General features: G+C 47.6%; 1 protein-coding gene across 1 annotated transcript; it reads left to right on the top strand.

The window, feature by feature from the left end:
* On the top strand, window positions 1-27464 carry AHCY (adenosylhomocysteinase). Its single transcript, XM_027693871.1, has 10 exons — window positions 1-126; window positions 1648-1838; window positions 4592-4667; window positions 6475-6627; window positions 12330-12442; window positions 15455-15662; window positions 16487-16574; window positions 17450-17567; window positions 23286-23480; window positions 26521-27464. Exons 1-10 carry the CDS (start codon window positions 99-101, stop codon window positions 26650-26652), a joined length of 1302 nt encoding a protein of 433 aa, XP_027549672.1. The 5' UTR covers window positions 1-98; the 3' UTR covers window positions 26653-27464.
* Window positions 27465-27748: the final 284 nt, after the last annotated feature.

Here is a 27748-nt window from a genome sequence, read left to right as displayed (position 1 = left end):
CCCCGCCTCACGCAGGCGGCACCGCCTCTACTTAAAGCGGGCGCGGAGCTGCTTCTTTCTCCTGCTCCTCCTGCTGCCGCCGGCCCCGCAGCTCCACCATGTCGGACCGGCTGCCCTACAAAGTGGGTGAGTGCGAGCCCCGGGCCGGCCCCGCGCGGCTCCCCCGGGCCGGGCCGGGGAACGCGGCCTCGGCGGCCGTGGCCGGCGGGTCCTGCCCGCGGGGGAGCCGGGCCTGAGCCCCCCCTGCGCTGGGGCAGCGGCCGCGGGGAAAGGGCGGCTCGGGGGGTGCCCGGAGGGGTTTCCCCCGCCGTGGTGCCGCTCTCCTGCCCCGCAGCCCCGGCCCTGCCCCGCCGCTGGGGCCCTTGGCGGGAACGGGCTTTGCTGCGAATGGGAAAGTATTTCCCGGCCCGGGACCTGTGATTCACGTGCCCTGGAGGTTTTGGCGGGTGTTTTTGTGGAGCTGAGACTCACAAAGAGCCCCGATTTTTATAAAGAATTGGGTGTTCCTTGGAGACTGATTTCAGAGAGAAGAACGTTCGTCTCTAAGGCTCAGGTTCATAAATAATTTACCCTGGAGGCTCTGAACCCAAAATACCGCGGGATATTTTTTAAGCAGCCCTGGTAAAGCTGCCGAGCCCTTAAAGGGGTAAGATTCAACCTCCTCTTGATGTATTTGCTTCCATGGTCCTTCCATTGCCTGTTTTCAGGCAGTTTTCAGACCCTGGTTGTAGTACAGTCAGCTCTAACACGTGCGGTAGCTTCAGTGGCCCCAAGCTTCATCCTGCAGCAAAATGGAATTAGCCTGTCTGTGTTAAACCCGCCAGTCTGACTCGGAGTCCTGGTGTTCCCCAGTGCTTTAAACGGCCCCTGTTCACGAGGTAGGTGAAAAAAAGCATCTGACCATGGTCTAAGTGGAATCTTCTGAAATCTCTGGAAGAGCAAACTGAGTAAGAGGGACAGTGGGTTGATGCACCTGGGCATTACCTGTTTGACCCCTGTGTTTTTAAAGCTGGGGTCAGACATGGTGAGTGCAGTAGCCTATTAGAAGCCTCTCTTCATTTTTTTTGCTGAATTTCTACCTTTGTAAAAAGGATCTATAGTAGAAGGCTGGTAACTAAAGTAGTAACGTTCCCTTAAAATAATTTCTGTGCATCCAAGGGGGTAGAACCTGCAGCTTTGCTTTGAGGAGGGGGAAGGTTCCCCTGGGAACCACAGCTCCTGGTGCATTCTCAGGGAGCATTCTACCATACAGGCAGCCCCTCCCCACATGCAGGTCGTTACTGTGGAAATTGGTCTCTATAGGAAATGTTGGACACTTGGGCAGTGTCTTTAAGTGCTTAAGGCTGTGGCTTACTAAATTAATGGGCCTCAGGATGTCTGTGTGCTAGATCACAGCTGATTAATATGCTCATGCAGTGTGCTTTTTTCCAGAGGGGCTCTTAGCTTTGGTCTAAACTCGTTTGAAAGCCTTTTACGATAGTAGAAACGGAGGGAGTAGCTGCAACAGGGTCTAGTTTTCCCCCAGCTCTGCCTCCCAGCTGTTGCTGGGTGCTCAACTGTTGCAGCCAGTGCCTCCCCACGAGTGTGAGAACAGATCCCAAGGTCTCAGCTATTTAAACTCTGACAGCTGTCCTGCTTCTCTCGCAGCCGACATCAGCCTTGCAGACTGGGGTCGCAAGGCCATCGAGATTGCGGAGAATGAGATGCCCGGGCTGATGAAGATGAGGGAGATGTACTCTGGGTCCCGGCCCCTGAAGGGCGCCCGCATCGCTGGCTGCCTCCACATGACGGTGCAGACAGCAGTGCTCATCGAGACCCTCATCGCCCTGGGGGCTGAGGTACAGTGCTGAGCTTCCCCTTCAGCTGCTGGGTAATGCCCTGCCGGGGTCACTGCTCCTGCTTGTGTAACACCTTCGGGAATCCTGGCTGTATTTTTTGGAAGAGGCTGCAGTCTCCCAGTGGATGGATTATGTCTTCTCTCCTTAAGCACAAGCCTTGTTGTGTGTGCTCTGTGCACCTCTGGGGTGTGGTGCCCCCCTGGACAAGCTGCACCTCTGAGTGCCTGTTTTGGGCTGGGTGGGTAGGTGGGTGCAGCAGCTCCATCAGCCGTGTGTGCAGTGCCCCAGGCAGTGCCCACAGTGCTCCCACACAGCCCTGCTGTGCTGGGGCATGCAGTGCTGCTGCTGGCTCGAGCCACTGCCCCCACCACAGATTAGCCTGTATTAAGAACCACACTGTGCCCTGGTAAAGTCAGCAGAATCTAATGAAGCTCTCTGAGAGCTCATGCTGCCCTTGAGCTGTGCAGGAAAACAACAGGGATGCAGTGGGGCTGGGGACTCACTGACTTTGAATTTGGTGCACGTGTGACTCTGCACCAGTTACTCTGGTCCATATTAAACACTGAGATACTAAAAGCCATTTACAGACGTGTCCTATGCCTGACTTGCTGAATGAAGTCCAGAGCTCATGGCTGAGTGTTCACTGTACAGGGATGAAGAGCCAGGCATCTGAGCACTGCTTGTGTGCTGAGCAGGGAGTTGGCTGGAACTCTGATGGATTGTTAAGTTTGTGTGTGATCTGAAATTCCTTCTTCCTGAAGTTTAGCTGCCTGAACTCAGGCTGCCCAGAGGTGCCCTATATGGGATCCCTCCCTGGGAATGGTCCAGAACTGAGCAGTGTCAATGCTGATTGAAAGGCACTGGGAGAAGAGGAAGTTTCCTCTGTACCACCTGTGGCATTGCCTCAAAAAGAGGAGGAAGCAGTAGGTGTGGACACTGTGCCAGGTCAGCCTGGGCAAGGTACAAGCTGCTGTGCAGGTGTTCCTCAGCCTGGTCAGAGCTGTTCCGTGGTTGCAAGTAGTGCAGTGCTGAAGGGGAGCTTTCTGGAGGTACAGCCTTGGCTTTGTTCCAGTCACTCTGTGTATGAAATTCTTGTCCTTCTACAGGATTCGAAAGAGAGCAGTAGCCCCTGAAATTTGGGAAGCTCCTTGCTGCTCCTGTTGGTTGCTCTGTCCCAGCATGGCTGACCTAGGCAGCTGTGTGCTTAGTTCAGCATTGCCAAGCTGCTTTAGTCTGAGCACAACCCCAAATCAGTGTCATATGGGATTCATCTGAGTTGTTCAGGGAGGTGCCTGCAGAGATTTGGTTCCTCTCAGTGTGTTGTGGTTGTGCCTTTAAGGTGTGTGGTGCTGTGTTAGCTCCTTGTTGTCATGTTCTCTATTCGTTTAGGCTTTGACTTGGGTTAGGATTCAGCCCTGGTTCATGTATTCTACCAAACTCTGGTACCAGGGAGGGAGGAATGAAGCTGAAATCATACCCTACGTAATGAGGATGTAGCTCACTGCTGTGCAGTAACCTTGGTGTCCCTTTTTTGGCTGGGTTAACAAAGACAGAATAAATAATCTGTGCCTCAAGAGTGTAAGTTCTGAATTTATAATAAAAATGCATCCTCTTCATAACCACTGGCTCCAAGCCCATCAAGTGTGCCAGTTATTCAAGGATCTGTGTCACAAACTGGTGTTACAGATCTGGGGGTGCAGAGTTGAAGTGGCCTGTGTCTGTATCAAGCTTGAAGTGTAACAATATATAGGTATTCTGTATACTTTGAATGTCCTGATGCCTCCTCACATCATCTGTATTGATATGGGGGGAGCTTACAAAAACCCAGGTGAGGAGATGCAGTGCTTGAGGTCATGGTTTCAGTTTTCCTGTGCCCTTTCCCGGAGTGTTTTCACTGGCAAGTGTTGGTTGTGTAGGCTCAGGTGAGGTGGGTCCTACTGCAGCCCTTACTTTGAAATGTCATTGCTGAAGCAGGGTGTGTATCTGCAAACAGGCTGAAGGATTGTGCCTTATTGCCCCCTCTCCTCAAGGTCTGCAGCCAATGAACACGAAATACCTGCCAGTCAGCCCTGTGGGGAGCAGAGTGGGAAGTGTCTGTGGCTCTGGGGTGTGGTGGTTGGAGCTGCAGTAGGTGTGCAGATCCTTTTCAGTGCAATTCAGCAGCATGCTGTTGCTTTTCCAGGTGCCTGAGCCTAGTTATGAAATCTGTGGAATACACTTAGCTCAGCTGGAAAAGCTTCCATGACTGGAGCACAGAGTGGGAGGTGGGTGAGCATAACCTTGGAGAATGCCTGTTGATTGAGTGTAGTGTTTCAGCTGCATTTCTGACTGTTGTCAGTGCCAGCAGGTGTGTTGCTGCATGTCCATGTTCCTCAGTGGACACTTGCTGTGGGGCTGTTCTGAAAATCTGACCTTTAGTGACCAAAACTTTCCAAACCCACCCTGCTGTGCACTCCTGAAGTTCTATAGCTGAAGTATGCTCTGGCTGTCTGGGGGAAGCACTCATGAGCAAGGAGATGGCTGAATAAGTGGCACAGCTAAAGCTCCCTTACTTTCTCTCCCAAAGTGACATTATTTTCCCTGGCTTAGTCACACACTTAGTTTTCACCTTAATTTCACAGAGCTACTGAGAAAGGCAGGAATCTGCACTAATTTCTTTCTGCTCTTGCCCCCTTTCTAACTCCTGTGCGTGGTAGAGAGTGCCTGATATCTCAGAACTTTGTTCAGCAAACAAAACTTGGGTTGTTTTCCAGGTACAATGGTCAAGCTGCAACATTTTCTCCACGCAGGACCACGCTGCAGCTGCTATTGCAAAAGCTGGTGTCCCTGGTAAGTTATCCATGTTCTAGTTTGGCTGTTCCTGCTAAATCCAACTGTGTACATATCAGGCTCTTCCAAACAAGCTTCAGGACACATACAACCCATCCAAAGCACTCGGGACATTTGATTCAGGCTGTGTTGCATCAGCCTGTGTACAGCACTCCTAACAAAGGCTGTGGCAGTGCCTGCCTGTATCTTACATCTCTAAGCCTGCTCATTAAGATGATTGAATGGGCTGGTGATTAAATAAATGGATTGGTGTGTAGGTGTGTGTAGTTGGAGGTGTTTTGTGCTTTCCAGCAAGTGCTATGCTGAACAGGGGCTGGGGAAGGGAAGTGAACTGCCATGTGCCCTTTACAGTGCCAGGGGCAATACCCAAGGTATTTTTAGGCTAGAGCTGGCCCAGCTGTGTTCCTGCCTGGTATCCCTGAAGTGGTGTATCAGGATGCTGCTGTCAGGTTACTGTCACCTTGCAATGAAGAGCAGTTTCTCAGGGATCAGTATAAATACATTAAGCTGTCTGCTGTGTTGCTCAGCTTAAGGACATGAAATCCTCATGGCTGTGTGCTGGGAACTGCATTACCTGAGCCCAGGTGTTGGCAGAGGCTAAATCTGATTTCTGGCAGCCTGGTTCTCTGCTTTGGGAGGTGTCTCTCATTTCTGTTATAATTAACTATTGCCACAAGTCTTTCCCCATCTGTGGTGCATTCTAGGGCAACAAAGTGGTCCATTCATCAGCTCCTTTGGCATTGCCAGCTTCAGGCATTGCCTCTGCCTGCCTCTGGCATGGGATGTCAAAGGGCCAGGGGGGACTCTTTAGGTGTTAGGTTATTGTTTTCCTCACTGCTCTCAAAACCCAAAACTCCACTGAAGAGCCCTTTACAGGTGGAGTGTTTGTCTGTTTGACCTCTGCCCGTGGTGTCCTCATTTTGTGGAACTTGCTCTTTTTGTTAATATTGCACTTCACATCCTGAATTCGAGGCCTTGGAGGGATGCTGGTCCTTTGGATACAATATGAGATAATGATGCACATTTCTTCAGAAAGGGCAATTGCATGATTGGCTCTTCATGGCTCAAGGTTAGTTTTCTGTGTAAACAGTGAAAACACGACGATTTAGCCAAATGTTGAGGGGTGTAAATAATGTGCCTAATATATGTTTGAGTGGTTGAGTGCCACTGAGGGTCAAGTATAGCACGAAGCCAGTACAAATGCCTGGAAAGACAAATCCTGCTAGACACAACATGCCGGTGGTTGCAGCACCTTGCTGGGGCTGGATGTGCAGAGCAGATGAGGCACCTCAGCTTAGATTTTAGTGCTGTGCTAGAGAATAAAATTTAAACTCAAAGTTGCTGAAGAGTTTATATTTTGCTGCTCAGCTCGTGCTGTAGTCTGGTCCCTTTTTTCTGCTGTGCTAGAAACTGCTGTAGTTGTGTTTTCATTTGTCTGTACCAATATGTCCAGTGGCTGTTTCTAATTCCTGGTAGCGTAGGATGTATTAGAGGAGCCAGTGAGGTGTTGTGGATGTGAGTCTGCTTTAGTGTACTTTGCCTTCTCTCTCTTAACCTGGAAGAAGAATGAGAGCAATGAAGTCTCAAGATTTTGACCATGTTTGTGGCCTGGAACAAGAGGCAACGTGATTTAATCTTTGCTCATTCTGAGATCTTTTTTTCAGTACAAATGTCTTTTCTGGCCTGCAGGCACGGATAATCATCTATCTGTTGGCTGCTACTGAGAGCTGCTGATGAAATGTTTCTTTGGCTGCTTCACTACATGCTGAGTAAGAAACTGGTTAATGGTGTGTTTGTTCCCATGTAGTGTTTGCCTGGAAAGGGGAGACCGACGAGGAATATCTGTGGTGCATCGAGCAGACCCTGTATTTCAAGGATGGGCAGCCCCTCAACATGATCCTGGATGATGGTGGAGATCTTACCAACCTAGTTCATACCAAGTACCCACAGCTCCTGAAAGGTGATTGTGTTTTGTTTTGTCAGGCACAGCTCTGCCTGGGAGGCTGTTGGGGAGTGTTTCTGTGGGAATTCCCTGCTGGTGGAAAAGGGGTGGGGGAAGAGGGACAGGCATGTGCAAACAGGCTGGGAAAATTGCTTACAGCCCAAGACCAGAATCTCTTACCTGCAGGAGCTGTTTGCATCTCTGCTCTGTAGTACATAAGGTCCAGTGACCTGTCCTTCTGACCATCCTTCACAGTGCCCATTGCCTGAGACTGACCAGTGGTTCTGCTGTCTTGCCAAAAGCTTCCTGGAAAAGGGCTGCATTCTATGATTGCTCAATGTCTGTTTGCAGTTAATATCTTTAACATTGATGCATTTCTTCCCCTTCCTCTTGGTGCAGCTCTGGATGAAGTCATGACAACCTGTAGCCTTTCTTGGAAAGGGAACAGTTTTCTGCAGTGTAAGGCATTAATTCACCCAGTTTGACAGTGAAGAGGCTGGTGGAGCCAGCATTGGGACTCTTGCTTTGACTTTCCTTCAGTGCAAGTTAGTAAAACTGAGAATAGGCTGTTGTTGCTAGAACATGTTTATATAAAAGATTTATGTGAAGGGAATTTGGCATGACCAGGCTGATCTGTGCCTGGCAAGTGTGACAGACTCTCCTCAGCCCTGCCCAGTGTCCATCCCCTGTGCTGCAGCAAGCCACGGGTGCCCAGTGTTGCTAAAGGCATCTGGGAGTGAAGAAAATTGGGTGGTGATACAGTGGGGTGTGCTCATGTTCTTGTCTATAGAGCTGAGGTTGCTGTAGGAGCCCCCTGGGTCAGCTCTTCTCTGACTCTTCCTCTGCTTTAGGAGGAAGATGTGGGGGAAAAAATCTGAAGGGGGCAGGCTGTGGGTAGGGCTGTGTGAGAGGAGTCTGGGGCTCTGCTCCCCATCCATGTGCTTGTGGGGGTAGGAACACCAGGAAGAGGGAAACTTTCTCTGTGACAGGCCTCACTTTCTCCTTCATCCTCAGCCTGATGTCACTTGTAATCCATGTGTTATTTGAACTGTACTGAGAGGTTTTCATTGGTTTTTGCTCAGCCATGCTGGGCTCCTCTCTCTTCCATCAAAGCTCTTGTGCTTCCTGGGTTGCCCCTGTCTGATGCTCATGACCTCTTGCTTTTCTCATGTTTTTGATGCCAAAGAATACCACGGCTGATCACGCCTCTCTGTCTTCCTGGCATTGTAAGAGGCCAAAAAAGGCATTTTCTGTGTTCCCACTCTGTTTTGCAGGGTTGTTTCCCTGCCATGCCCATGTAGTACCTCTGTTGGTGTCCCTGTTCCCAGGGGTCCTTGAGCTGAGCTGCTTTCACACTTCCAGCCCTCTTGCTTTCTGCTTCTTTCCCCCCTCCAGCCCTTTGCTCCTTCTTGCTTGTCTTTGTGCTCCTGGTGTGGAAGGGACCAGCATAATATGGTGCAATAAGGTAATGACTGTTGAACTGTCTCATGTCTTGGCATCCATCTCTGATAAAAACATCCCTACTGCCTGGGTTTGCTTCCTAAATTCATAGGAATGGCTCTTCCTCTTGGTTTTCAAAGGGTGGAGGCAGGATATCATACCAGTCAACATTTCCCTTGCCAAAGTGTGTGGCCATCTGCACTGGCTGTAGTTAAAAAGCCTCCTTGCAGCAGTTCAGTAAGTTGAGTGATCTCTGTAGAGGGTGACAGACTTGATCTGTTTTACCTACCAGTCCATTGCTCCTTGGAAACAGCAAAACTTCCAGAATGGGACCCACTGAGTAGAGTCTTGATCTCATTTGTCTGAGCTCTGTCCTGAGCCCTCTGCTGCAAAGTCTGCTTAAATGGAGCTGTGTAGCATCCATTTTCATGTGTCTTGAAGATGATAGAGGCTAATATATCCTGAGGGCTTGTGGGGATATTTGACCTCTTTGCTGAGAGGTAGAACAAGAGTAACATTAGCAGAGTATGTACAGTGTGTGTCAAGTGTGTTGATTGTGGGCACAGGAGACATTTGGGAATGAGGCATTTAATGGGAATGAGGCAGCTCAAAGTGCCATTTAAAGGCTGGAAAAATTTTCTGGGCTAATTTCAGAGGGAATTGTCTTCTGTGCTTCAGCTGCTTCTAATTTAAATAGTTGAGTCCTAGTGTGCAAATAACAGTTGCAAGTAGGCCTCCTTCAGCAAGGAGATGTGTTAAATACCTCTGGAGCTGCTCAGCAAGCTTCCCCTGTCCTTAGTGGTGCCTGCTGTTAGAGGGCAGAATGGCCTTTGTACCACTGGCCTATTCCATTCAACTAAATTCCCTTAATAGCAAGATAAAAAAAGGTGGGGAGGGAGAAAACACTGAACAAAGGAGAAAGTCGTGTGAGCTTTTACAAGGGAGGTTTCTGGCATCTGTGCAAAAGTCCACTGTTGAGAAAGGATGGAGAAGACTGGATCAGTTGTGATCCATTGATTCATGTTTGCTTGTTTCTTAGGTAAGAAATACAGGGGAGCAAAGGGGTCTGGGTGCTTAGCAAGGCTTTTCCAATTTAGTCCAACCTTTTCCTTGCTGAATGCCCTTCTCTGTTCCCCAGTCACTTGAATCCCTCAGGCTTTGAACATGAGATATGCAGGCAGCACTTGGAGCAGCTGCAGAGTGGTTTACAGCAGCTATAAATGTCACCTGGGGCAGTGTTCAGGTGGCCTTCAGAGAGGAGAAACTGCTGGCATACAAGATGGGAGGTTTGCTTAGTGCCATTTAAAGGTAGTGTGCTAAGCTCAGGAATGTCATCTGGAGAGCTCTGAGTGTGTCTTCCAGCTGCCAGACTAGAAGAGAGAAGGCAGATCTGAACTGGAGGTTCCTGCCATGACCTCCCACAGATTTCCTTCACGAGGGGATGGATGTACTTAATCCAGGCAGTTGCACTAGACCATCGATGCTTTTGGGAGGCTTACTGCAGATGCTCCATTTCACTGGGCATGAGGCAATGTTCTTTAAACTGTCCTGTCCCCTCCATGGAAGCCCTGAATATGCCAAAGCCTGGATGCATTCCCTGTGCAGGTGACCATCAGGGGAGTGGGGTTGTCTGGGGCTCTGTGGTGAGACACGGGTTGGGGATCAGTTGGCCTCCTCTCAGAATGGTCTGGGTTGAGAGGGACCTTTAAAAGGCCATCTTGTCCAACCCCCCTGCAATGTGCAGGGACACCTTCAACTCACGTTGCTCAGATCCCCTTGAATGGTCCCAGGGATGGGGCATCCACCAGCTCTCTGGGCAACCTGTACCAGTGTCTCATCACCCTCATTGTAAAAAAAACCCCAAATTGTGTGCCCTGTGTCTAGTCTGAATCAATCCTTCTTCAGTTTAAAACCATTTCCATTGTCCTGTTGCAACAGGCCCTGCTAAACAGTCTGTCCCCCTTTTACAAGCCCACTTCAAGTACTGAAAGCCTGTGGTGGCATCTCCCTGGAGTCGTCTTCTTCTCCAGGCAAATCCAGCTCTTCCCTTCTAGTGGCATTGGTCTCATGTCCTTTCTGTGTCACAGAGTGCTGGTGCCTCTGCCTGCTGGCTGGGGAGCCATGTGCAGGTCTCATGGGTCCCTCTCAGGCTCCACTGAGGCATCTGTCCAAAATCTGGTGTGAAAACCACATTGAATTGCACTCAGAGGCTTGGCCTGAAGGTGCTCTTGGTTTGTGTTGCTCCCCTGAGCTTGGACCACCTCACAGCTGGATTTTTTTTTTTTTTAAACAGTGGGGGGTGGGTTTGGACCAGACTGAGCAGCTGTGTGTGACTGCCCTGGGAGGGGGTGTTGGGCTGGGGGCTGTGGGGGCAGCGCTGTGCTGGGGTGGGACTGGGGAGGGGCAGTGGAGGGCACTGCTGTGCTGGAGATCAGGGACTCTGAGATAAACTTGGGATTCCCCTTCCCTCCCTTTTGCCCTGCTCCCCCTTAGAGGGGGTGCCCTGGGCTCTTGGCAGCTGTTTTCATCCACGACTGTTCCAGCCAAGCAAATGAATCCCAAAGGGTTGGGGCAAAGCACCCTTCCTGCCTTCCCCTTCCTCCTGCCTTCTCCTGGCTGGGAGGCACAGCATCCCTGGGTGCTGGAGGGTGCAGAGGTTTGTGGCTCAGAAACACATCCTCTGGCCTTCATTGCAAGACTGTGGTGTTCTTGCAGGGTCCTCAAGGAGCCTCCCTGGAACCTGCAGGCCCCTGGGCTGCCTGACTTCTTTGTCCTCTGGGGGTAAAACCAGCTGCCCAGCTGGAGGGGCCAACCACAAAATCCTTTAGGTTGGAAAAGACCTTTAAGATTGAGTCCAGCTGTTCCCCCAACACTGCCAAGCCCAGTGCTAACTCATGTCCCCAAGTGCCACATCCACATCTGATCTTGCTGCCTTTGTCCCTGCCCTGGGGCTGTGCTGCTGCTGTTGCTCCCAGCAGTGATGGCTGTTCTTGTGCTGTTCAGAGAGGGGATTGTCCAGTCCTATGAATTTCTCAGGGGTCTTGGTGGGTGGGGAGGTGGTGGCACTGGGACACTTCTCCTCTGTGCCCAGAATTAACAAACTACATTAATAATTTTGGGGGATTTTGCTGGGGGGTTGTTGTTGTTGTTGTTAGTTCCCTCTTACTCATCCCTAAAGTAATATTGGCTGTCGAGGTGTGTGGGCTGGGCTGTGGGCAAGGAGCTCTGCCAGTGCTGCTGCCTGGTGATCTCAGGCAAGTCCTTTGGCTTCCCTGCTGTTACTTGTGACATTTAAAGGTAGGACTCACCTTTCTGAAGTACTAGGAGGGCTGTGGATAGAGTGTGGGTGAAAAAAAGATGAGTGTAGGAACTGTGAGTAATTACGTGTTATATAGTGAGGGAGACAAATTAAGAAAAATGACATGAAAAGGGACAATATTTGTGTCTGTCCATGTGCACTCACATGAGATAGCCTGGGCTGTCACCTGCTTCACCAGTTAAAAGGACATGAATAGAACAATTAGTGAATGTTGTTTATTTCTTAGAGTTTTTCTATCAAAATGGCTGTAAAATTATTTTCCTGAGGAGCATCCTGTCAGTCTTATTCCATGAGGTCAGTGGGAGAGGTTGCTTGCCTGGAGAGGGCAGTGTCTCCTCTGCAGAGATTCCTGGCATGGGTAGACCTTCTTATTCATAGGTTTCATAGCTCCTCTTTTCTTGTGGATCTGAATCAGCTCCAGATTAGTGAGTATCCAGATTTGGGGGGTGTTGGCTGTTTAAGCAGAGCTGAAGGAGATTACAACAGGAGGATTGGGAATGGTGAGCTGTGTATTTGATTTTTTTTTTTCCCCCCAATTGATCCAAGTGCTTTAGTTTTAAGTGTGGTTGTCTGGGTATCATCTCCTTTCGGGCCACTTTCTAGAATGGACTATGCTGGTAAAACATCACTGAGGTGAACATCTTGTCCTTTTTGCAGAGGATCATTTTGTGAGGAAAATTAGAGTGGGGAATCCTTTTGGTTCCCTGATCAAGAGCTGGTCCCTTTCTTTTTTTTTCAAAGAGTATTTTGTCCTGCTGTTTTTTAATTGCCTTGTGGGGGAAGAAACTTGAAGTTCCAAACTATTGTTTCAGGATCCAGATTAGGGTTTTCATCTCTTCCCTGCTCCCTGCCAAGGGTTTGTTTAACTTCAGGCCTCTGGAGGATGGTCCCAGCACTGGTATGTGCTGGTTTGCAGCAGCAGTAACTCCAGCTAAGGTGAATCCTTTTACTCTCCCCACAGGAATCAGAGGTATTTCAGAAGAGACAACCACTGGAGTTCACAACCTGTACAAGATGAAGGCCAATGGGACGCTGAAGGTTCCAGCGATCAACGTTAACGACTCTGTCACCAAGGTGATGCAGATGGACCTTCTGCCCTCTCCTGCTCTCTGACCAGCTTGGGGTTGGGATGTTGTCATTCCCATGCAAGTCTTCCTTCTCATCCTGGGTTATTCTTGACCTGGTGCTGAGCAATTCCCACCATATCCTTGAAGTGAACCTGTGATGTCTCTAGTGGGACGTACCATTGTAAATGTCCCGTTTTCAGAACATCAAGGTTTCTTTTGCACATAAGGACATGCATTCTTCTGCTTTTTAATAATGTGAAAACCCCTTTGGGAATCATGGCTCCTGGGGCACAGTCAGTTCCTGGGGCAAGGAGCCTGTCCCCACTCCTGAATACAGAATTCCAGAATGAATTAGGTTGGAAAAGACCTCTGAGATCATCAAGTTCAACCTGTGACCCAACACCACGTTGTCAACTAGACCGTGGCACTGAGTGCCACGTCCAGTCTTTCCTTAAACACCTCCAGGGACAGTGACCCCACCCCCTCCCTGGGCAGCCCATTCCAATGTCAGGTACCAGCTGGAAAAGAGAGTGTGACCTGCATGAGCTTGTGGCTGATAAAGGCTGGTTGCTCAGCCTCTGGCTGATCTCTGTGAGCAGCAGTTCCAAGGACAGGGCAGGAGGTGTTTATCCCTTGCTTAGCTTTGTTACTGCTCCCCAGGATAAATCCTGGTGAATCCAGGATGAGGTGGAGTGCTGTTTAAAGGGTGCTGCTGCTTTTTGGCTGCAGGTGAATTACAGTGGGAATTTCAGGTGTATTTGAGGTTTATGCATCTTGATGGTTTTAAATCCAATTGCTGAATCTATTTTGACTTCCCATGTGAACATTTTCCTGTTGGGCTTGGCAATTCTCATGGACTGCTTGGCTTGCCTTCCCTGCAGTGCTGTCTGGAGAGCATCTCCTTTCTGCTCACTGAGATGCATCCAACACTTTTATTTCCTAGCTAGTGGGCTGGATTCCAGTTGATATTGGAAGAAACTTGTTTCTTTGACATCCTTTTCACCTAGATTTGTGCCTCTTGCATAATAACTATTAATGCTGTTTAGTAGATTTGGAAATCCAGATGTTCCTATAAAAGCCTGTTGAGTTGATTTGGGTTGAGCTCACTTTATTCCAGTGCCAAAAAAGTGCTTATTTTCGAGTACTGTTTGGTGTTTATATTGTACAATATTTGTACTAACCACAGTTGCAGACCTCTGGGAGGATGTGCAACTGAGCTGACATTCTGCTCTCCCAGTTCTTGGCAGTTGGTGCCAGGTTCCTGTGCTAGTATTTGGAGAGAGAAGGCAGGCAGCAGCCAGTTCTGTTCCTCCCTTCTGCCACTCAAGTGTATTTTGGGGGGGGACAGATGTCTGCATCCAGCATGGGAATGCACAGACACCTGGATTGCAGGCAGTGATGAGGAATCAGGTCTGACCATGCTGTTTTCCTCCATAAGAAGGCTTATACTGCAAGGAAAATCTGATAGGGGAGTGGGAAAGAAAATTGCCAGCTGGTGCTAGCTTTGGAGTTTGAAGGATCAGTAACACAGATTTTCTGAAATATTAATGGCAGATGTGCCAGTGATAAGACTTGGAGCCACTGAGTCAGGAACTTCTGGATCTGAGGTAGAAGTTGTTATGCATTAGTCCTTGGCCAGCTCCTGAGGCTGGGAGTGACCTGCTGCTACTCCTTGCTCAGATAATGCATTGGAGGAGGAGCAGCAATGGTTTTAAATGTGGAGTTTGCATTTATTTTTTATTACAAAGACTTTACAGTTGTAAGCTGTAGATGGAAAACCAAACTGTAACATCACCTGATGTGGCACCAGCTGCAAGGGGGGTCCCATTTGAAAGAGCAGTGCCCCTGCTCACAGAGAGCCTCAGAATGGTTGGGGCTGGAAGGGACGTTAAACCTCATCTTGTTCCAACCCCCTTCCATGGACAGGGACACCTTCCACTAGACCAGGTTGCTGCCTCTTGGTATTTAATGTTAAGATTGCCTACAGCAGACAGTGTTAAGTAAAAAGGATTGGTGCCCTAAGGCTGTAGATGGCCCAGGCAGGCTTTGAGACCAGAATTTTCCTGTGAATGGTAAACATTAGTAGCCAGAATTTTAAAAATTCTTGGCTTTTGTAACTCTCCAGATAATGAAATATTTTTGGACAGCTCCTCCTCCTGGTCAAAACAAAAGGCCCAAGGAGAAGGAACATCACAAAAATAGTACAGCAATGTGTGTTTCTGGGTTTAGGAAGGTGTTCAAGTGGTGAAGTAGTGTTTGACATCTGACTTAGCAGGGCAATTTTAATTTGAGGGTCTGGCTGTTAATCTCATGTGATAGTGTTACAACAGGAGGATGTTGTGTGATGGGGCATTAGGAGATGCAATCCAGGGGTTCCTGATTGCAGTGACCACTATTGTGAATGGATACTTGCTGGATTTTCCTAAATCTGAGCAATAGTGAGGCGTTGACAGTGTTCTTTGTCAGCTCTTCACAGGGGAAGATGTAATTTTGATCTTCTTGGGCTGCAGGAACCAGTTTCTTGTGATTTATGAGGGCAGCTTGCTGCTCTGCAGGGTGTATTCTTGCAAACATAAGGTGATCTGCTGGTGTATTTTGCCTGCCTGTGGCACTTGGTTCAGTTCACTGTCTGATAAACAGCAGCAGAGAACTGGTGAACATCTGGTTAGGGCACTCAGACCTACCTCTGTGTACAAGAACTGCTTGTGCTTTTACTTGATAAATTCAGGTTACCAGTAACAACTTTCTAACATGTCCAAGCCCTGTTCAGTGGAGAGGATGTATTTGTAAAATGCTTTTTACCTGGGACGTGTCAAAGCCTGTGTCTGGTATAACTCCATAGATGGAAACTGGATAAATTAAACCATCAAACCAGGTTGCCTTCTTCCCATCCCTCATGGTGGTTAAAATATTTAGCTGACTCTCAGCCTCCTTGCACAGAAGTCCATTTTCCTTCTGTAAGGAAATTTCACTTGAGTGCCTTTGATCTGTTCTGAAACCGCTCCTTTTTCTTCCTCAGAGCAAGTTTGACAACCTTTATGGCTGCAGAGAGTCCCTCATCGATGGCATCAAGCGTGCTACAGATGTGATGATTGCTGGCAAGGTGGCAGTGGTGGCAGGTTATGGGGACGTGGGCAAGGGCTGTGCCCAGGCCCTGCGGAGCTTCGGGGCCAGAGTCATCATCACTGAGATCGACCCCATCAACGCCCTCCAGGCAGCCATGGAAGGTGAGGGCTGCAGGAGGGCAGGAATTAGGGCATCTGGTGGGCATCTCTGCATGTAGAGCAATAAATGAAAGTTGGCCGAGGAGGCTTCAGCCCTGCCTCTATTGAGGTAGAGTTGAATCCATTTTGAGTGTAGGAATTCTTTCCTTGCAGTTAAGGAGGAGTTTATTACTAGAGGCCTTGGAGATGTGTTTGGAGTTAAGGATTCAGACCATAGTGGGGTAAGGCCCCATTTCATAATGCTCTAAGCCTGGTTTTGAGGGGGTTTATTATCCTCAGTGTCCAGTGTGGGATTAGACTTCACTGGAATATCTCCACATTAAAGCACCAGGCCTTCCCCTCAGTAGATGTCTGTGGAGGGCAATGCCCTGCTCTCTGCCTTTCCAGCTGTGCTTGTGGCATGCTCTGGAAGCTGTGCTCCTTCACTGCTGTGGATGCCTCATGGAACTGGGCTTCTTAGTACAGTTTATCCCATTTCTGTTCATACCTGAGTAGAACCTGCAGGTGCTGTGGGTGCACTTTCCTTTGCAAACTTCACCCCTGAATCTGGTCTGTGTGCTGTGCCAGATATCAGCCCTGTGCACATAAGATGCTGAATGTATAGTTCTGCACATTAGAAAAGGTGAGGGATGGATATTTTCATGATACTTTGGTGTTCAGCAAGACAAATATGCCACTACTTTGCATCATCCATAGATCAGCTGTTTTTGCTCATAAATAAGACTTTTTACTCGTTCTTTTTCTGTACTTTTCTACTTCCAGGATTGTATCCCACTTGTTAATAAATGCTGGTTGTTGGGTAAAGAAATAACTTTTTCTCATCTCAGGTTATGAAGTTACAACCATGGAGGAGGCCTGCAAAGAGGGCAACATCTTTGTCACCACCACGGGCTGCACTGACATTGTGCAGGGCAGGTATGGTCAAGCCACTTGCTTTGGTGAAAGGATACCTGTACAGTTAGATTTGAGTTTTTTTTAATATAATCATAACATGTCAGCAGTATGGTGAGGGTGAGCACACAGTCTCACTTCTGGACATCAGAATTTCACATGAATTTAGTGAGAAATTGGGCCTTTGGTCTTTCAGTTCTGTTGGATGTCGCACCACTGCAATTGTTCCTGTCTTATGGCAGGAGAAACAAGGGATAGATAGAGACTTTTGGAGCATGAGAACATCAGGGCTAAATCCTGTGTTAGGTCAGATAAATGTGAACAGAAGAGGAGGCAGGTAAAGGTTGAAAGTAGTTCCATCTGTGAGTACACATAACCTTGAAACCATCCTGTTCTCAATGAACTGCTCTGCAGTGCTTTGTTACTGCTTCTTGGATCTCAATTTATAGCCCCAACTCCACACAAACTCCTTCCTTTCTTTGCCATGGGGATTGTATATGTAATGGAAGATCAGATTAGGTGGGAGGAGATAAGGCCATTAGTCCCTAGAGATGTAAAACTGCTGGAAACTTCAAAGTCATGGAGAAAATGAGTTCTGTGTAGGAAGGAGAGTAACTGCAGGTATTTGTTTTGACCAATTAAACAAAATAGTATTATTTTCCATACTGGGGAAAATATAAGTTATTGCATCCTTGGGAAGTGTCCTTCCCTAGAAGCTTGAGAGTTTTTTCCAATAGTCTTCTCAGACCCACACATTATGAGAGTCAGATGCAGTCAGTGATCCAGGCACTTGTCCTTGTCCCTGAGCAGAGCTATGGACCAGAGCATCTGCTGCTGCTAGAGGAGGAGGACACGTTTTTTGTGTGTTAACTTCTGATACAGCTGTTTTTCTTTTGCAGGCACTTTGAGCAGATGAAGGACGATGCCATAGTGTGTAATATTGGCCATTTTGATGTGGAAGTTGATGCAAAGTGGCTGAATGACAATGCAGTGGAGGCAGTGAATGTTAAACCTCAGGTGAGACAGCCCTTGCCAACCTCTCCTCCTACAAAGAAGCAGCAGCTGCTCGGTGTCTGGTTCCATCCAGTGCCCAAGTGTTCAGGGTGGTCTCTGGGGAGAGGTGCCTGCTATGGATACATCTTTCCCCATGTGCTCCTACTTCCTTGGCAGAAGGAGCCAACCCCTGAGTGGTGATTGTGTAGACAATTAATTGCATCGAGGGAAGTGAGCTTTGATGTTTGGGGAGTGGTGAGGAGGTAATAAGCACATGTGCTTGCTTTGATAGCCCTGAGCTGAAAATAATGCCAGAGCTAGTTAGGTGATGAATGCAGAGCAGACCACCAGAGACCCTATAAAAGCTTAGAACTGATTGTCCTGTGGCTGATCTGACTTTCCTCTTGGGAAGCTGCTTGCTCGAGTACTGCTCTGCACCAGGACAGTCTTGGTCCTGAGGGGATGTCCTTTGGGATCATGTGAAGGTTTGAAAATATTCACACCTCTTTGTTTTCAAAGCATTTTTTTTTTTACTTTGGCATTCAAGCCTCAAGGAAGCTTTTCTGGAGCTCTGCCAAACTCAGACTTCTCTTCTGGACTTGGTGGCTTCATTTTGGAAACCTGTGCAGCCCAGAATGTGTGGGCAGAGCAGGGGAGATGTTTTATCCTTGCTCAGCTGGTATTCCCACCATGTGTTTACTTTAAGCTATGGCTGTAGCTACACAAGGAAAACAGATAAAAATTTCAGCTTTCCAGCTGTGTGTCCGAAAGCAGAGAAACAAAACTAAACGATCAAAACTGTTTTGTAACACCAGCATTGAGGGAAGACCATCTCATAAAGCAAACCAGGCTTTATCTGACTTGGCATGGGACTTGTGGTGACCTTTTGAAAAGTCACTGTGCTTGCTGATAGCAGGATTGTGGGACAGGTTTTCTACTTTTTAAAAGCCCACACCCAAACCTACCTCTCAGATCTCAATCTGCCCTTCCAGTTTTCTTAACTCCCCTGTGGCTTTTTAGCCACCCACATCTGACTCTTACTGAGCAGTTCTGAGAGGCTTTTCAGTATCCTGGGACACTCTACATGGCCTCAACCAGGTCTGAAGTTACACCCTCAAGTTCTCACTGTTCAAGTTTGTTCTTGCTCATGCCCTTAGTGTGGAGCTGACTGTGCTGAGCAGCTCTTGCCACAGAGGAGCCCACAGGTGCTTTCTGATAGCTCAAGTTGTTTTAAAACTAAAACTGGGACTGCTTAAAGAAATAAGCATGGTTGAGTGTTTAATTAGATGTTAATGTGGTACCATACATGCACAGAGGCAGTGATCCCTTTTGCTTTATGTGCTCTGCATTGAGGAGCCAGTCTGTCACCCATGGATTGGGTGCAGTGGAGTCCCAGGTATGAAAACTGTAACAAATTTCTGGTTAAAAAAAATTACCTTTCAAAAAAAAGATGGATTTGGGGTCGAGGTTGTCCATGAGGATTAGTGCTGAAGAAATCCTGCCCTGACCCTCTGTTCTAAACTGCTGCTGTCACAAGGAGGTGATCAGTGATGCAGAGGAGATCCCTGCTCACAGAACACAGCTCCCAGCATGCTGGGGCTGCCACAAGTGTGTTTGCCTGGAATTCCTTAGCTGAGGTTTGACAAAGGTGCCTCTGCCAGCCCTGGATGGGCCATCTCTGTCTCTGCTTGGTGCACAGGGAGCTGGAGCTGAGAGGGTTTACTGGGGAAAAATAGCACTGTACCCTTGGGCTCTGGTGCTTCTCCTTACTCACCTGCTGCTTCCCACTGGAGATGGGATGTGCCTAGAGGTAAATCTGCCCTTCCCTGGCCATTCCACATGCTGGGAGCTGTTCTGAGGTGAGGATGGCCTGGACATGTGTACATTGCCCACCCCAATGAAAGTTGATCCTGGCTCAGTTAGTTTTGACTCCTGGCAGTGAATGTGGAGCACTGGTAACTGGTTTAGTCTCCAGTTGCACTGTTGCATTTAATGCTGTATTTATTTATAATATTTCATGTTACACTGTGGTAGTGGCATCCCCCTGTGCTCCATTTCGTGTCTGGATTTCTTGTCCCTAAAGACTTCAGACCTGCAAGACAAGGTGGGGAAGCACCTGCTGAGCAGGTGTTACATGAACAGGTTTTGTCAAAGAGCTTCATTATTTGAAATTTCCCTTCTCTGTGCCTGGTTGCCATTTTGGCTGGGCAGCTGAGCAGCAGGGAGCTAATACACATCTAAAACCTTCCTCATTTCAGAAGGGGGGGAAAGACAGGACTGGGAGGCAAAATGTGACTTTAGGCCCCCAAACTCTGTGCTGGAAACAAGAGGTGTTGAGTAGGAATTTGCTGCAACTGCTTCACTCTTCCAGGACATGCTTTAACTTGGGGTTTAGAAACAGGCTCCAAGGAGGGAGGTTCTGCAACTTCTGTCCCTCACCCTGTACATGTGTTGAGACCATTGCAATAATTGCTAGAATTGCTTTCACACTGAACTCTGATTTGGCACTTAGGCCATTGCTCATTTCTCCCTTTTGTTGCTCAGATTCATTAAAGGGCCACTTCCATGGTCACATGGTCCCCAGTCTTTTGAACACCTCAGGGGGAGGTCAGTCTTCTCTTTAAGATGTAAAATCCTGCACTTATTTTAAGGATAACACATTCCCATCAGTGTTCTGGGTGAGGTATCCTATATAATGCCAAGTATTAACTCTCTAAATACTCACATTTTTACCAAGACCTGGCAGCTCCTTTTCTGTATCCTGTAGCAGAGGGGAATGTAGTACAAGAGCAAAAATCCCTCACTTCTATGGAGACATCTGTGTTCTTGATTAGAGGATTAATGCTGGAGCTGAGGGTTGTTGGAGTTCAGCTGCAGGTTCAGAGTAGCTGAGAACGTGTCCAGCGTGGTGGTTTCAGTACCACATGGTCTCCATTTACAAATGGTGATCTGGTGTAAAAGATGTTTAATGCTTGGGACAGAAAAACACAACTTATTGTGCTATTTGACTCGTGTTGCTTTTCAAAGGACAGTTAAGGGCTGCTCAGCTGTGTTTGGAAATTAGGGACTGACCTGTAGCACAAGCTCAACTCCAGAGGAGAGGGAAGGGTCAAGGTCAGTGAACTTTGGCTCTGTAAATAAATCTTGTTTCATGGAGTGGAGGGGAAGTGCAAAGCAGCCAGAAAGTCCAGAGCAAGCTAAATGCTGATGGGGAAAAGGAGAGGATGTTTGAATAAGCATGGAGAGGAACTTACTGCTTGGATAACTTCAATTCTACTTCTGTAGCAATGTTTTGGGCTTATGAATCAGCCTATTATTTACCTGTGTGAGAAATGTCTTTCCACAGAACTGACTTGAGTCTCTTCTGGTGCCACTACCTCTGTGTAAAGGCATTAATTTGCTTTTTTTCTGTTACCCTCTGCACTGAATGGTTCCTGTCAGAGGTTGCTGAAGGTATGTGGTCCATGCACAATCCAGCAGCTGTCCAGGGGCAGGTTGTGTGGATATTACATGGATATAAGATTTTGACACCTTAAACCACCCAATTCAGACTTCAAAACTGAAATGCTCCTTAACTGCTTAACTACCTTGTAGTTGAATCTGTAAATATAATGTCTGGTTTAGGTAATATTGTAGCTGTTCTCAGGGGTTTTAGTGTTGTTCTTCCCTCTTCATTTTGTTGATTCCTCCCAGAATCTCCTGATGGCCTTTATGTTATTTTTTGGGTGGACTGAGCACTGTCACTGGTGGTCCACACTGGAGAATTAGCATCCATAATACCTATAACTACCCAGGGGGGATCATTCTTACCCTGCCTTGCTGTGTGCTTTTGGGCAGGACTAGTTAAGACTTTTTTAGCCCTGCTGTTTAAAGTGGTTACTGCCTGCCTGTGTTGTGCTGAAATCACAATAATCTGTTATGTGAACCCAAGAATAGAAAGTAGTGCTGGGATCGAAGCATAGCTGGGGCACAAACCTGCTCTGAAGGCAAATTACCTGTTCTAAAACAAGGGGTTTTTTATTGGTTTGTTCTTGACATCTCTGCTAAAATCCTGCACAAAGATGGTTTTTCAGAAGCTGGTGTTGTTACAATTAAAGCTTCATCCCCTGTGGCTTCTGGCTTACAGGTCAGAGCTTTAAGGATAAAATTGAAAATGCTGTGTTTAGCTTAATAGTAAAATAACTTTTAGTCTCTAAAGTATAAATATAGCTGTGGGGAGAGACCCTTTTAGGCATTTTGCAGCTGCTGTGCTGTGCCAGCAGAAGATAAATGGTCTGAAGCATTAGGTTTTGTCGAAAGTTGGTCTTCGATTATCTTTCAAGTATTTTCAAAGTGCTCTGTTTCCAAGTGCTTGATGTGGCATGAGCAATAAATACCAGTTAATACTGAACATTCTTGTGACTTATAGGCTATATTGTTGTTTCATTAATTACTTTAATATTGCAACCCCCTACAGGGTGAAAGCGGGGGAGAAGAGCTGTGAGAGGTATAAAGGAGAAGCAGAGTTAAGTTCACCATTGCAGGTGCCTGGTCTGGCCCAGGCAGCTGAGGCACACGTGAAGTGACGTGTTTGTGTGGGACTGTCACACAGATGTGCCTCCTTAGCCCATCTGAGACCTGACTGTGTGTGCAGAGTCCTGCTGTCCCCAGGGCAGCCTGGGGACCATGCCTTTGGTCCCCCAAGAGCAAAGGATGGCACCAGAAGCCAGGATGGCAATTCATTGTGTGTGTTGGCCTTATGGAGGTGGAGGAAGTTCCAGGGGACCTCCAGCAGGGTGGGGGCTCTGCCTCTTCCCCTGGCTGAAATTCAGAGGCTCTGGACTGCTGCATGCAGGTCTTCCTTCTGCCATGTGTCTCCACCCCAGCGGGCACCACTGGGCACATCTGAACTGGGTTTTGCAGCTGGCTGGGGCAACACAACGTGGAAAATCCAGAAGACTTGGATGGCTGGTTAAATACGAAGCCGATGCCAAAACTGATGTGCTGGGAAGTCCAGGAGAGCTCCAGGCTTTGCCAACTGTTATGGTTTGGAGCTGGCTCCCTGCCAAGTCTCCAAACCTTACCACAAGGAGTCCCCCCCCACCCCAAACCAAGGGAGAAGAGGGGAAAAAAACCCAAAAGAACCGAAAACGAAAGAGAGACAAAGCAATATATATATAAATATATTTACACTTATGTACAGTTGAAATATATATACAATTTCACAGGGAAAAGGGAAAGGGGAAGGGAAGAACAAAAACCAAAATATATATATATATATATATATATAATCCTGATCAGTAGCCCAAGGTCTATCAACTAAAAGAATTAGCAGAGAATATCTTACTACTCTCCCTGGGACAATGGAGAGTCATGCTGGGGTGACTGCTGGCAGCCTTCGCCTCCCAAGGTCGACAAGGCCTTACCAGGCCTCACTCCCCAACCCGACAGACTCAACACAGGGAGATCTGCACCTCCAAAGCCGCCGGAAGGAAAGAGGGCGAAGGTCTTTCCTCCCTTCTTCTTATACCCCAGTTTACGTAAAAATCGTAGGGAATACCGGGTAAATCTGGGCACTTCCTTGGTTACAAGCTGGTCACCAAGGAAGGCCTAGGCCAAACTACCACACCAACACTGCCTGGAACCGAGGGAGGGGTGTCCCGGTTGTAATTCAAGTGTCTTGCAGGCCCAGTGCTGAGCTGTGGGAAGGTGGCCCCCAGGCCATGCTGTGTGTCCTGACAGGGCTGCGTGTCCCCTCTGCAGGTGGATCGATACACGCTGAGGAACGGCCGGCACATCATCCTGCTGGCCGAGGGCCGCCTGGTCAACCTGGGCTGTGCCATGGGCCACCCCAGCTTCGTCATGAGCAACTCCTTCACCAACCAGGTGCTGGCACAGATCGAGCTGTGGACACACAGTGACAAATACGCTGTTGGGGTCCACTTCCTGCCAAAGAAGGTGAGTTGGAACAGCCAAAGGTGCTTGCGAGGAAGCCAAATTCAGATGGGGTCATTCAGACGTGTCTTGTTTGTGCTTGAGTCTGTTTTTCTGCTGAATGTTGTTGTTGCAAGGAGCTTCTGTCGCTCAGAGGATGCTTTGGGCACGCTGACTCTGCAGTGGGCTGTGTTTTGGGGCTGACCTGGTGTGCAGGACTGGGACTTGCCTGACCTGTGATAGGAGCACCCAGTTGCTTTTTGACTCTTCCTTGACCCTGTCTCAGGGTACTCAGGGAGCTTCTCCCAACCAACTTGGTCCTTCTGATTGTTCCATCTTGTTCCTTCTGCTGATTGTCAGCATTCACAGCAAGCCTTCATGTGCCTGTCCAGCTGCAAAGTGTAGTGGGGCAGAGCTGAAGCTGGAGTGACACTAAATTGCTTTTACTTGGTTGATAGTCTGGGTTCCATTTGCACCTGAGAGAGCTTATCACAGTCCGGTCCTAAAAGCTTCACAAAATATTCATGACAGATTCCCTCATGTTTCCCTTTAAACTTATCTCTGTATTCTTTGTTCTTGGAAAAATCTGGATCATATCATAACTCACAAATTCCTTTTAGAAAACGAACCTGGTTTTAATTTTCCAAAACAAGCCCGAGAATTTGAGATGGTCATGGAAAAAGATGCTAGAGTTAAATCCCACTGCCTTTGGAGTACCACCAGGTGTGAGAGTAAATGTGAAAATACTTTCCATTTGGGAAGTAGAATTTGTATGTTTGGGCTTACTGATTAGGTGTTTGCTGAAGGACTAAGTTTCCAAACCCATCCATTAAGGATCAAGCAAAGCATACCAGAAATGCAGTGTAGGAGTGGATCAGCAACCTGGCACATAATTTTCTTTAAAGGAACAGTGTTGTTGACAGTTCTCTTGAAAATGATAGCCCAGTGTTGCTAATAAAATGTGGCTTCATCCTCTTCCTGAATAACAATTTTTAGTAAGCATACTTGAGCTGGAAGGGAGAGGTGATGCCCAGAGCAGTTAAACACAAAGGTGCCTGTTAGTGGAGCATATGGCAGTGATCTCCTCAGGTTCATACACTGGCACAACACTCTTGACCCTCTGTGCCTCACAGAGGGCTTTGCTCAAAGAATAAAGCAGTTCCCTCATCAGAACCAACAAAGAGCTTTCTCTGATAATATTCTGGGATAATGCCTTTCCTTTTTTTGTGTAGTTACTTTGAGGTCCAAATGTAAAACTTAAGAATTATCAAGTGCCTTACATTGCACTTTCTTTGACTGCAAGAACATTGCTTTGATCAGCTCCTACAAATGTGCACACGTTTCTGCAATGTGTGTTCCTGGAAATCAAGGCATATGGTTGTTTCCATGTTCTTGGCACCAAATCTGTCCTGCTCAGCTTTGATTTTTAAGGTGAGAATGTCATCTTACCTTCATTTAAATTTGTGTATATCTTTATCTAAGTCTCAAAGTCTCCAAGCTGAAGCAGCTGTGAAACAACTGGTCTCTGGTGCAGCTTGAAAACCTTTTCTGGGAATTGTCAGTGACTCAGTTCCTTTTCAAGTGGGTGTAATCTGTCTTAAACTTGCTGGAAATACACCTATGAGAGCTTCATATGTCAATCTACTCAACCAGACCCAATTTTTAACCCTTCTTTTTTTTTCCATGGCATTCTGGCAGGATCTACTAAACTTAAATAGTTGTTTCCCTTCTAAACACAGGCCTTCCAGTCAGCTTTTCTTTCTTTCATGGTTTTCCTGACTCTTAAGTGGAGTTTGGTGGATTTCATGATGGTTCCCTTCCACATTCTTCAACCACTGCATCTTACTTTTCTAATTTTGTCTTGCCCCCCTTTGGCTGTGCTGGTCCCCAACAGGTGTTGGCAGTTCCACATTTCCCGTTAGGAGCAGGTTGAGCTGCAGTGAATTGTACTCTGGGCAGATGCACCTTTTTACCTGGTTCACTGCAGTGGGATTACTTCAGAGTAGTGGCTTGTTACCACAGTCCCTAGGACTAGTTATTGAATCATTTAGGCCATGCTGGTTCACACAAGCTGAAGGTTTGGCCCTTGATTGCTTTGTTGCCCTTCAGATACGTTTCCATCTTTCACATCTATTTAACTGTTTTGGGGGAAATACCACCAATCTCTTCCATGCTGCCGGGATTTAAACTTCTATCTGTTTCCTTAGCACTGATTGTGTTTTGCAGGAATTACAAATGGTCCAGCTTGTCCTCCTGTTGTAACTCAGCAGCACTTGATCCCTACTCGTGCTGTCCTTTGTACCTTTGAAGATCCTCTGTGGCTGTGCATCCCCCTCTGCCACAGCAGCTCCTTTGCCATCCTACTGTTGGTTTTCTGACTCTTCTGCTCCTGGAGCACTTACCTGTCTTCTAACTGTACCCATTTTTCAATCTCTTGAGTTTGCACATCTGCCAGGCACCTCTGGGATAAAGAAATTTCATCAACATTTCTAAGCCTGTGTCCTTCAGGCCACTTTGGCTTTATTCTTCATGAAGACAATGCCAACAGATACAAGTATTGCTGGGTTAGTGATTCTGGAATGAATTTCTAATACATGTACCCCTAAGATGGTATATTTGGAAAGGAAATGCATTTTTTTCCAGTATTATTAGTACTTTTGTAAGGTGATAGTCCATGATGATACGTCCATGTGTCTTTGTAGAGGACACACGACTGGGCCTTTATTTTTCTACCAAACTGCATATTCTTATCTCCAAATAGTTGGATCTCTGTTCTTTGCTTGTTGGATGGATGTGAATGTGTGAGATTGAAATGGGCATGATTATATAAAGTTTTGTGTCTGACTTAAGCTTAATTTGATTTCCCTCTAAAGCACAGGGCTCTTGCATGTGAATGCAGTTCTGTGCTCAGAGAGGGATGTTGGCAGGAGAACAGCTCTGTTGTTGAGTCCCCATTAGAGCTGCTGTTGGTTTCCACATACTCCTTTCTCACTGCTGACCCGTGAGTTCCTGGACTGATAGGACTGTTCCACTGATGTTCTTGTCCCCGTGTGTTGTTTTGCAGCTGGATGAAGCTGTGGCTGCTGCTCACCTGGACAAGCTGAGTGTGAAGCTGACAAAGCTGAGTGACAAACAGGCCAAATACCTGGGCTTGTCGAGGGATGGGCCCTTCAAGCCAGACCACTACAGATACTGAGCAGGTGGCACTACCCAAAGACCAAAGTGCAGGGATACAACCTTCCAAAGCTCTCGTGTGTGCTGGGCATCTGAGGACAAGCCCTTTGCCACCCTCCTCTCAGTGCTGCACAACCCTGCCCCTCGCCAAGGGAGCTCCAGGGCCTTGGTAGTGGAAGAGGATCGCTGACTCCTGCAATTAAATTGGTTACTTAGGGTCCTATGCACCTTTTATTGGCTTCTGATGTGCCAGTAAGGGGAGCAGGACAGAAGATGGCTAAATGCAAATGTGCTGTCTGGTCATACAGGTGGCTGGCAGCTCTGAACAGACTCACCACTGCGGTGGGGAACGGTTCCTGCAGGTTGGTGCTTTCTGCCCTGCCCTGCTGCAGTCAGATGGATCCTGTTGGGAGACTGGCAGTGTCAGGCCCCTCTCCACAACTGCCCTAGCTGAAGTGCTTATTGTGAAACTGGTTGTTTGGTCTCCCTCCTATAAAATCAACTTAACCTCCTACTCAGAGATTAGAGCTGGAGTTTTCTTCTGGATTAATTTACTCTCTCGGTTTTGGTCAGAGCAAAGACCCTTCTGTGCTTCTTCCATACTAACTTGAGTAGGGTGAGGCAAGAGAGACTTTTTTAGCAACCTTCTAGTGTGTGGTGAAGGGCTGAGAAGCCTCTGAGGGGATGGTTGGGTTTAGGGCCCTTGTTGGATCCTCTGCAAACACCAGCAGCACACTGCTCCCGCCAACGTGACTTTTCTGAGTTGTCATGTCTGCTGAATCATGTTTGTCACTGACTCAAAGTGCTTTTATTAAAGATCTGACTGTGGCCTGACTTCTTTTGTACAGTGAGATGCTTTGGGGTTTGCCATGGGTTTGTTCACCTTTGTGTGATCCTTAAGCTACTGAAAAATGTTTAATGTCTCCCCCCGGGGTGTCCTCAAGACAAAAGCCAGTGCTGTGCATCTTGTACTGGAGCTGGGAAAAGCTGCTCCTCAGGTTATTGAAATATTTGCAGGGCTGAATCTTGCAGGAAAGTTGCTCTTCCCCTCTGCCCACACAGATTTATCTCCATATATGTCGTGGAAGTCCTTTCTGGTCACTGTCCTCTTCAGTCAA

The sequence above is a fragment of the Neopelma chrysocephalum genome, unplaced genomic scaffold (assembly GCF_003984885.1).
Source record: "Neopelma chrysocephalum unplaced genomic scaffold, ASM398488v2 Primary Assembly neopelma1_94, whole genome shotgun sequence".
Taxonomy (NCBI): domain Eukaryota; kingdom Metazoa; phylum Chordata; class Aves; order Passeriformes; family Pipridae; genus Neopelma; species Neopelma chrysocephalum.
This window is presented reverse-complemented; position numbering and strand designations above follow the sequence as displayed.